Source organism: Populus alba, chromosome 12, assembly GCF_005239225.2.
Source record: "Populus alba chromosome 12, ASM523922v2, whole genome shotgun sequence".
Taxonomy (NCBI): Eukaryota; Viridiplantae; Streptophyta; class Magnoliopsida; order Malpighiales; family Salicaceae; genus Populus; species Populus alba.
Window position 1 is genome coordinate 12,064,702 of NC_133295.1, and position 11,609 is coordinate 12,076,310.

At 37.3% G+C, this 11,609-nt stretch overlaps 1 protein-coding gene across 1 annotated transcript; it reads right to left on the reverse strand.

The window, feature by feature from the left end:
* Positions 1–3,590: 3,590 nt before the first annotated feature.
* LOC118044656 (palmitoyl-acyl carrier protein thioesterase, chloroplastic) lies at positions 3,591–11,186 on the reverse strand. Its single transcript, XM_073412896.1, has 7 exons — positions 10,976–11,186; positions 5,396–5,646; positions 4,902–5,035; positions 4,586–4,699; positions 4,319–4,496; positions 4,127–4,195; positions 3,591–4,005 (listed from the first exon to the last, which is right to left on the reverse strand). The coding sequence occupies exons 1-7, from the start codon at positions 11,184–11,186 to the stop codon at positions 3,766–3,768; spliced, it is 1,197 nt and encodes a 398-aa protein (XP_073268997.1). The 3' UTR covers positions 3,591–3,765.
* Between the last annotated feature and the right edge of the window lie 423 nt (positions 11,187–11,609).

Below are 11,609 nucleotides of genomic sequence, written 5' to 3' on the forward strand. Positions count from 1 at the left end.
CTTCCGTGCCGTGCACCAAACCAAAGTCCAAACCCAAGCTAAAGTCTCTATCTGTAATAGATAGATAGGGAGAGATGGAGTGAGTGAGTCTTCAAACATTACGCAATCTATCTTTGTGTGAAATGGAGGGCAGATACCTGAACATGATGATGGTGGTTCGGTGCTGCGTGGGTCCCACATGATGGGTCCATTTTGTATTTACTGCCGAGCCCACGTGACTGCCTCTACGGACCATCTACTTTACTATTTTCCTGCTTTTCTCTACGGTGCCACCGATGCATCGTATTCTGTTCAGTTCAGTGCTTGTCCGCGTATCCGGGTCTCGTAGAAAGAAACAAAAGAAGGAAAAATATGTGTGAAGCAGCTAGAAACCTTAAATTTTGTCGTTGTTACACTATCAGTGTGTACGAGAGTAAAGTTGTAGTTATGGGTTAAAATATTTTTTATTTTAAAATATATTAAAATTACAAGCCTGATTAATGCCCTACATGAAGAAATAAAAATATATAAAACATATAAATTATTGTTGAGAGGAAGTATATCTTCTTTAATCATCAAGCCATAGTATAGCTATAACTAACATAATTATTGTTGTATTTTCTTTATTTATTTTAATTTTTAGAATGGATGTAAATAGTAGTTGAAACTTGAAAGGCGCTGAAAAGGGCATTGCCAGGTTTGATTACCTTTTTTTAGATCAGTGTGCCAAATACATGGTTTATGATTATTTTTTAAAATTTATTTTTAATATTAGTACATTAAAAATGATATAAAATATTTAAAAATTACTTTAAAATAATAAATAAATAAATGGTTTTGCTGTGATTGATATGATTGATGCCACTTTGAGGTTGAAATTGTGTTGGAACAAGACCAAATTAATGTTAAAAAGAATGAATCGGATGTCTATAAAGAAAAGGGTGGTTGATGAATTTTATTTAAAGAATTGTTTAATGTATTATTCTGTGTACTACTAGAATGACTTCATAAATTATTCTGTCCCGAACTTGATCCTCATCTCCACCAACTATCCTACGAGAAAGAGAATATTAGGTGTTGATTATCCTAACAATGGTTGTCACTAACATTAAAAGCCAAGAAATAAAGAGCCATTATTGAGGCGTAATTCTCAATCATTTCAGCTCATATGTCTTCGATCAAAAAAGTGCTGAAGAATATCTATAGCTGATCAGGCTAGATTATAAGTATGAAAGCTATAATTTAACTAATTAAATTTTAAATTTATTATTTAAAAATTAATAATTTAAATTTCATGAATTTTATTATCAATATAAATTTATATAATCATTAACTTTAAAACTTATAAGATTAATCGAGGTATATACAAGTTAGTTTGAATACCCATATTAATAAAAAAAAAAAGTATTGAAAAATTTAGTTGAGGTAATGATTATGTTTTATTATCAATTGTTTTTTAAGATTTTTTTTATTTTAAAATATATTATTTATTTTTTAAAAATTATTTTTTGATGTTAATAAGTTAAAATAATTTAAAAACAAAAAATTAAATATTTACAAAGACGTTTTCTAACAAAACAAACAAACGGTAGATCATAAGTAATTAAGATGACGATATCATCAAGTTTCAACCTTGTCATTGATCACACACACACACTTTGATGTATTTTAATTTCTCAAAATCAAGAGAGTTTGGTTGGTGGACCGTCAATGGAAACAAATACATCAAAATCTTTTATGCGGATCTTGGGAGCATAAAGGAGGACAGAGCTGAAAAAACCAGTGGTTGAAGCATGTTCTCCTCCCATGAAAAGCTATCAAACAGTTTATAGCTCAACGAGAACCTCCAGTAGTGGAGTTGAATTATTCAGAAAATTCGAGAGGTTGACTTAAGGTCAAATCTGGGGCACAAGCCTGGTCTCTAAGCTCGGACTAGCAGATGATGATTTCTCGAAAGTAGCAGCCTCGTTTCGGTGAAGTTCAAGCCATGGAGTTCTCTTCGAGATGTCAATATTTTCTAAACGGACCGAGGGAACCATACCCGGCAACAATTAATTATGTATAATACCAATTTATGGGCTTTTATGGGATTCAATGGTGTCTTTTAGATCTGAATCTTCCTGTTCCTTCCAGATATGGCCATCTTTGCTTAACCAATGGCCTATACTATTTTTTAAATATATAGCTATATACTAATGGGCTTTTTGTAATTGAACTCAACTATTAGGTTTTCGAAAATTCAAATCCCGTAGGTAGCTATTATGGCTACAAGTTAAGAAATTACATTAAAAAAAAATTTTAATTGTAGTTTTTCTTAACCAAAATTTCAATCAGGTTTGGGCAAATCTAGAATGACTTTATTCTTTCTTGTTTTTGTTTTTTAATTCCTTTTCTTAGGTGGTGATTATGGGGTTCTTAGATGTTGATACAAAAATATATGATTTTATTCCATATCTTATTATAATTATCAAACCCAACATAAGATATAACTAGGTGATTTTTAAATTATAAAGATATCATTTTAATTTTTTTTATTATTTAAAAAATGACTCGATCAAGATTGGAATAAATCAAATTGAGTTAATTATTTTGTTGGTTTAACATTAAACCCGACCAAATTATATGCTAGACTAAGCTAGATTTAACTGCTATACTTCTATTTGATTATTAATAGCTGAAAGGAAGATGAACAAAAGAAGACTTGTATAAAGAAATTAATAAAACAATTTCTTATTTGTTTATTGAATTCAATCGTAAGGAGATATGTTCCAAACACATGTATTGTAGTAGTGTCTTTTACTATATAATCTGTTTGTTTTTTATATTTCAAAAGTATTTTTAAAAAAAATTATTTTTTTTTTAAATTAATAGGTTTTTAATGTTTTGTTTTGATATACTAATATAAAAAATAATTTTAAAAATAAAAAAAAAATAATTTTAATATATTTTTAAATAAAAAATATTTTAAAAAAACAATTGCTACTACATCATTAAACACATCTGGTATAAAAGCTGACTGCGTTATCCAGTAAAGTCGTCGACCTGCTGATTCTTACAACAGAGAGTGAGCGCTTCAAAGCAATGTAATGCTTAAATAGTTTGAGCCAAATTTCTGCATTTTAATGTTGAGACTTCACTTAATATACTAATCGGACTCACAACTTCTTGCATATCGTTTTGTTGTAATCCTTCTTATGATGTTTTATTGTAAAACGTGAAGAATAGCTGATGATTAAAGGTATATAAGAGAGATTTGAGGAGAAGTAAAAGGGGGAAGAAAGAAAGGAGAGAAAGAAGAAGAAGACAAGTAGCAGGAGAAGAACAGAGAAGGCAAAGGGAGGAGGAGATGTATGTAACTTTGAAACTTTTATTAATTTATCAAAACTAACTATAATTTCGTAATATATATGTAATATGTGACGTGAATCTTGTGTCTCCACAGCCTTCCTGTCCTTCGATCATCATATTGGGTTATGAAAACTAATTAAACTTCTCATTAACCTTCTAGTCCCAAGAAAATAATCCATCTTTAGCCGGATTGAAAAACTGAAATTAATCTCGATACTATAGTTTATGCAATGCTACAATAGTATAATTAAAGAAATAAATGGTTGGAAGCACAATGCTTGTAGTTTTTATTCACAATCAATAAACATGAGCTCGTAACACCAAGAAAGCAACAAATGGGTGGTTTACACAAGAAGAAAGTAAAATAAATAAAAAATAAATAAATAAAGAGAGAGCATGAGCTGCCTATAGCAGTGCTTGAACATACAAGAAATAACATCACTTGTGCTTTAATTTGGATTTCCATTCCGTTCTTGCACGAACTATCTCTGCCTTGTCTGCTTCCATTCGCAGCAGATGCGTGTATTCCATGCCTGCTTTGCGATCACTGGAACCGCTGTTTGAATCTTCGCTCGTGCTTGTTAAGGATTCGAGCAGATTTGATTGTCGACACTCTCGTCGATACTCAAGGGTCATGCTTGTCATATTGTAATGTTCCAGGACATGCATTGGCACACTCTGTGCTCACAACAAAAGAAAAGAAAAATTAGTAAATTGTGATTCTTTTTGCTGCTCATTTAATGGCAATTCTATTCAAACAATTGAATTTGTGTGTGGTGTGAGGACTTTGATGTCTTACCTCCAGAATCCATCCGATGTATTTGACATTGTTTACATGTTGGTTGGCATCCATATCACTCCATCTTGGCTGCACAATGAATGATTCCAGGAATTAACAGACCAAGATAGCTTGAGAAACAAAATTATCTGGATCATAAAATAGATTGGCAATAAAGGGTACGAGTTACAAATCCAAATTGTTTCCACTCACAGCTAACCCGGATCGAATTCTCCCTGCTGTTTCATTGTTAAGCTTATCAATTTTCTCAACATCATTGTGTTCAGCAGCAATCGAATGCCTGTTTATGTAGAATGGTACCAATTCTTCCCTGACTTCATCTGGGATTTTGGATAGCTTTCTTGTTTCTGTATTCATTATCACCCATGTGCTGAATTGAGATAGTTAATAATAGGAGTTAAGTACTACCAAGAGAAGGTAACAATCGTTCATTAGCGCTTTAACATAGACATGCTAAACCTTGTTGCTTTTGTTATGATCTCTTTGGTGTTGTAGTCTCGAATTATCCAGTCCCTGCGCATACCATTCTTCCCGGTTGCATCCACCCATGTATCGATCTCGATAACGTCTCCCCTGTCACAATGAATTGTCCAAAAAAGCATGTTCAAATGATAAAACCGTAAGGAATTAACTTAGGAAGTCCGCTGTAGAGTATTTGAACATGTTGAAACAATTCAGACCTTGTTCAAGTTCGCGCATTTACGAAGTTTTCTATTATGATCTTTCCTTGAAACATGATTTAAGATGCGTTTGGGACTACAAGAAGATAACATACCAGCAGCTGTATCGCTGTACTTGAACGTGAATGCGAGTGACTACCCAAATAAGTTTCCTGAGGCTCATCTCTCGGGTAGCTCCGAAGCCATTTCCAGCTAGTCCTGAGCTTGTCACATGGTTCAGTGCAGTTTCCTACAGTGATTAATGGAATCCAATCACTAGTTTGATACATGAATCATTCATTCGAACTTCATTAATCAGCACTTAAATATAATGTCATTGATGAAAAACTTTTCAAGAAAGTGCTTTTCTCGTTTGACAATTGGTTGAGCCCATTTTATCGAGCTTAGGCTGCAGAATTATGAAAAGAAAAGAAAAAAGAATATCCTGGGTGTTAATTTAGCAGGTCAATGCTTGGATGCCGTGAATTCCAAGTGCATTATAGAAAACAAATGCTGGAATTGAAAAGGAATGTTGCACAGATTATCTAGGATCTTTGCTGGAAAAATGTAAATCCATGACCTCAATAGGATAAGAAATTAGCCAACTAACCTGAAGGAGATTCATTAATGTTTCCATTGTGGCGGTTTTGTCAGGTCCAATCTCATAAGATCTGATACTGAACGTCTGCCTATAAATAAGCCTATCCTCCACAAACCTCCCGAGCAAGTATGTGTGAGGTTCAGCAACATTGCTATGGATTGCCAACCCACCGGCAGTGGTATTGCTTATGTAAGGAGATGGAGTCTCCCTCACATGAATCCCGTTCACCTTTCTTCCATCTGTAATGTCCAGGCTTGGAGGTGTTAGGATACTGACATGCAAACCCGACAAGACAAAAGGCTAAAATGAGAAATGAGACACACAAGAATTTACGTGGTTCACCCAATTAGGCTACGTCCACGGGCAAGTATAGAAGGATTTTACTAAGTAATGTGGGAATTACAACCTCTCTCAAATAATAGGAGAACAACTAAGAATCTCTCTATTACTAGGAGAAAACACCTCACTTACTCTCTCACAAATACCTCACAAATTTGTGGGATTATTTTCCCTCTTCACTCTCCTCTTCCTCTCTTGTTTCTCTCTTATGGTGTGTTTACAATGCTTGGATGCATTGCCTATTTATAGGCAAACATCCATACAAATACAAGGGGTAGGCAGTGGCACAAGTTTGGCACAAGTTTGGTGCCTACAATTTGTGACTAAGGAAGGATGGCTTCACCACCATTGTTGACTCCCACCATTGTTGACTTAGGTGGTTGGTTTCACATTGGTTGGTTTCACATTCTCCCACTTGAAGACTTTGATGATTGAATCAAGTCTTCACACTTCATCATTTGTGATTCTTCTATCCTTTCAATACTTGCCATCTTCATGCTGCTTACGTTTCTGCTAGGCCACAAGAGGATCTGCACCATATATACTTATCAGTGTTGACTGGTTTGGTTAAAGCATCTGCTGGGTTTTCCTTTGTGTGAACCTTCTGAAAATCCACACTTCCATCTTCCACCACTTCGCGAACAAAGTGATACTGAACATCTATATGTTTTGTTCTTGAATGAAACGCTGGATTCCTTGCAATATGCAAGGCACTCTGACTATCACAATACAAAAGAATCTTCTCTTGTTTGTGCCCGAGCTCCTCCATAAGTTTCTTCATCCATATTGCTTCCTTACAAGCTTGTGTAGCTGCCATAATACTCAGCTTCTGTTGTGGATAACGCTACAACAGTCTGAAGTTTAGAGACCCAGCTCACAGCTCCTCCTGCAATTATGAACACATAGCCTGTAGTGGATTTTCTTTTCTCAAGGTCACCAGCAAAATCTGAGTCAACATAACCTTTGATAGTAAATTCTGATCCTCCATAACATAATGCGGCATCTGAGGTACCCTTGATGTATCTCAAGATCCTCTTAATAGTATTCCAATGCTCTCTACCAGGATTTGCCATGTATCGACTAGTTGCTCCCACTGCTTGTGCAATGTCTGGCCTTGTACATATCATGGCAAACATTAAACTTCCCACTGCTGATGCATACGGTACTCGAGACATCTCCATCCTCTCTGCTTCATTGCTAGGAGACATACTTGAGGATAATTTGAAGTTAACAGGAAGTGGGGTGGAAATTGGCTTACAATCTTGCATGTTGAAGCGTCGCAAGATCTTCTTTAAATAATTCTTCTGAGAAAGCCAAATCTTCCTCTTACTTCTGTCTCGGTGAATTTGCATCCCTAGAATCTTGTTTGCTGGTCCCAAGTCCTTCATATCAAACTCCCTAGCCAACTGTGCCTTCAATTCTTGGACTCGATCTTTGTTGGGGCCTATTACCAAACATGTCATCCACGTACAACAACAGAATGATGAAAACATCATTTTCTTCAAACCTCTTGTAATACGTACAATGGTCTGAACTAAGTCTGTTGTACCCAAGGCTAATTATGAAGGAATCAAATCTCTTGTACCAACACCTCGGCGCCTGTTTGAGACCGTATAGAGATTTGTTCAACCTGCAAACCAAGTTCTCCTTGCCTGTTTCAGCAAAACCCTCTGGTTGGAGCATATAAATTTCTTCTTCAAGTTCTCCATGAAGAAATGCAGTTTTCACATCTAACTGCTCTAAGTGAAGATCAAATATAGCACACATTGCCAAGACTACTCTGATTGTAGTAAGTCGTACCACCGGAGAAAATATCTCATTGAAGTCTATTCCTTCTTTCTGAGCATATCCTTTCACCACCAATCTTGCACGATACCGCTCCACTTGATCATTTCCATCACGCTTTATCTTGTAAACCCATTTGTTGCCAATGGCCTTTCTTCCTTGTGGTAGCGGAACAAGATCCCAAGTGTTATTCTTGTGCAGAGCTTCAATCTCCTCTTGCATTGCTGTCATCCACATAGATACATCTGTGCTTTTGATAGCCTCATGGAAAGTTGATGGCTCTCCATCCTCTGTTAGAAGACAGTATGCAATGTTGCTCTCAGTAACATATTCTGAGTGCCAAGCCGGTGGTCTTCTTTCACGAGTTGACCGTCGAACTTCAGGAGTTTCAGACTCTATTTGTTCTTGTTCTTCATGCTCTGGTACAGCTTCAGAAGAAGTATGATTCTGAGTATTTTCCATCTGGACTTCTGTAGTCTCCTTTAAAATGCTATTATTTTCTTTCATTTGCATTTTATCTTCTGCAAATATGACATCTCTACTAATGACTACCTTGTGGGCAGTGGGATCCCACAAGCGATACCCCTTCACTCCATCAGCATACCCCAAGAATACACATTTTCTGGATTTTGAATCCAGCTTACTGACCTCTTGAGTATTGTACATCACGTACACAGGACTTCCAAATATATGCAATCGAGAATAATCAGCTGGCTTTCCAGTCCACATCTCCATCGGTGTCTTCAACTCAATTGCAGTAGACGGAGATCGATTTATTACATAACAGGCGGTATTGACTGCTTCTGCCCAGAATGACTTTTCTAGACCTGCAGCCTTCAACATTGCTCTTGTTCTTTCCAATAGAGTTCTGTTCATCCGCTCTGCCACTCCATTTTGTTGTGGAGTGTATGCCGTTGTGAACTGCCTTTTGATACCTTCATGTTGACAGAAGTTATCAAATTCATCACTGGTATATTCTCCTCCATTGTCAGTCCTCAAACACTTGATCTTCTTTTCAGATTCAAGTTCTACCCGCGCTTTGAAGGTTTTAAAAACTACGAACACATCTGCCTTCCTTCTAATCGGATACACCCAACATCTCCTAGAGAAGTCATCTATGAATGATACAAAGTATCTTGCTCCTCCCAAGGATACAACCGGTGCTTGCCAAACATCAGAGTGAATCAGGTCTAAGATGCATTTGCTCTTAGTTGTTGACGTGCCAAACTTCAACCTATGTTGTTTGCTTGTAACACAGTGCTCACAAAAGGGTAAAGTAACCTTTGTAAGCCCAGGAGTAACTTCTGATCAGAGAGAACCTTTAAACCTTTCTCTGACATGTGGCCTAGTTTTTGATGCCACATCATCGTCTTCTCTTCTGCAGGACTAGCTGATGCGATTGATGCTTCTGCCCCATGATGCGTTTCTCCCATTAATACAAACATGTTAGCAACTGTCTTTCTTGCCTTTAAAACCACCAGCGCGCCTTTGACAATTTTCATGATTCCATTGTCTGTTCGGATCTTACAGCCAAGACTATCAAATTGTCCTACGGACAAAAGATTCTTCTTTAAGTCTTTCACATGTCGCACTCCTGAAATAGTACGAATTAAGCCATCATACATCTTCAATTTGATGGTGCCAATGCCAGAAATCTCTACAGCATGATTATCACCCATGAACACTGTACCTCCAGAGATAGGTTCATATGTATGGAACCAATCTCGTCTAGGGGTCATATGCCATGTTGCTCCTGAATCCATAAGCCAGACCTCAGTGAGCTCTTCTCTATCTGTAGAGCTTGTTGCTGCTTCACTATATAAAATCTCTCCATCTTCTGAGGTGCTTGCAACACATCCTTGAGGTCTTGATGACTCTGCAGTATTCTCTATACCCTTTTTAAACCAACAATCCTTTTTGAAGTGCCCTTTTCTGCCACAGTTGTAGCATTTCATAGCCTTCTTACTTCTTGATTTAGACCTCCCCTGCCTTTGACTCCCACTGGAGCCACGCTCCGTTGATCTTCCTCTTGACACCAATAATGCCTCTGCTTGGTTTGAACTGTTTCTGTCTCCTTTGTTTTTGCGCCTATTTTCTTCTTCCAAGATAGCGGCTGCAACATCATCGAAGACTAAATAGTCTGAGAGGATATTATTGGTCAAGTTGATAATGAGCTGATCATACGAATCAGGAAGACTTTGAAGTAGAAGCTCTGCACGTTCATTTTCCTCTATTTGCTGACCCAACGTAGTGAGTTGTGAAAATAGAGTTCTTATTGTGTTGATGTGGTCAGTCACCGACGTGGTTTCTGCCATTCGAAGGGTATAAAGTCTCCGCTTTAAGAAAATCTTAGTGTGCAAAGACTTGGACTCGTATAACTTTGTTAGAGTCTCCCATATCTCCTTAGCTGTTTTCTTCTCCGCCACACTTGATAATACTTCATCAGCTAATGCTAAATGTATGTTAGCAATAGCATTGCCATCCATCTCATTCCATTTTGCATTATCAGTGATCTCCGCGGGCCGATCCCCAATTGCTGCCAAGCAATTGTCTTTCCTCAAGATTGCCTTGATTCTCATTTTCCACAGTGAGAAATTACTCCCTTGAACCTCTCAATCTCGTACTTTGCTGCCATTGTATTCACCGAGATCTATTCAGCTATCACCGTTTCACAGATCTGTAACGTATATAGAAATAGTATCGTGTGAATAATACTTCACTAAGTAAGTTCCCAGGAAAGATTGGAGGGGTCACAAACGGTCCCGCTTAAAACCCAATCTCCTTAGACAGAACTTCCTAGACTGTATTTAATCACCGCACTGACTTTCTATATACGCCAACAGTAACGAAAGTGAACAGTACCGTATGGGTGAATAGTGCTGTATAGGTGAATAGTGCCGTATACGTGAATAGTGACCGTATACACGAATAACTTTTGTGTGTTAACAACACCAACCAAGAAGGCTCTGATACCACTGTTAGGATACTGACATGCAAACCCGACAAGACAAAAGGCTAAAATGAGAAATGAGACACACAAGAATTTACGTGGTTCACCCAATTAGGCTACGTCCACGGGCAAGTATAGAAGGATTTTACTAAGTAATGTGGGAATTACAACCTCTCTCAAATAATAGGAGAACAACTAAGAATCTCTCTATTACTAGGAGAAAACACCTCACTTACTCTCTCACAAATACCTCACAAATTTGTGGGATTATTTTCCCTCTTCACTCTCCTCTTCCTCTCTTGTTTCTCTCTTATGGTGTGTTTACAATGCTTGGATGCATTGCCTATTTATAGGCAAACATCCATACAAATACAAGGGGTAGGCAAGTGGCACAAGTTTGGCACAAGTTTGGTGCCTACAATTTGTGACTAAGGAAGGATGGCTTCACCACCATTGTTGACTCCCACCATTGTTGACTTAGGTGGTTGGTTTCACATTGGTTGGTTTCACAGGAGGATTACCGGCGCTTGCTTTTGCGTAAAAGCTTCGTTTTTTCGGTGTGATCATGTGCCAAGAACAAGGAAATCCTGCCTTGGCCATGGCCAATACCGTCACATTATTCTTTTTCTCTACCTTGTGCAAATCCCCTGGAAAATATAATCCAGCTGCTCCCTTTGTCGCCATTGACGCCATTGCTAAGTGATCATTCAATGAACACAAGCACATCGGAGCCCAAGAAGAGTTTTAGGTTCGAAAAAGGCAGGTGGGTGAAGCTTCTGGCTCAGGTTGGTAAATTCCTAGAAGGGAAAGTTTTCAAAGTATTTGGTGGTCTAACTACGTATTTATGTACAAAGATTCAAACAAGAAGCCAAGACGAAAGATCGGAAGAAACTTCCCTCCAACAGAGGGGACAAGCATTGGTAAAAGAGGAGAAATGAGATTAATTAGCAGCTCAACTACTTTAATAATCGGAATATTCTCCAATGCTAGCTCACACGCAAGTGTTTAGGGATTTGAATGGTGGTGTTTGCTTAGTTTTAGTGGCTCTGCTAGTTTTTAATTATCTCAATGCCCTTTGCTTTTCTTAATCGATCTGGACTAATGTGTGAAAACTATCAGATTGGTATTATTCTTCCTTGAAGATTGGTG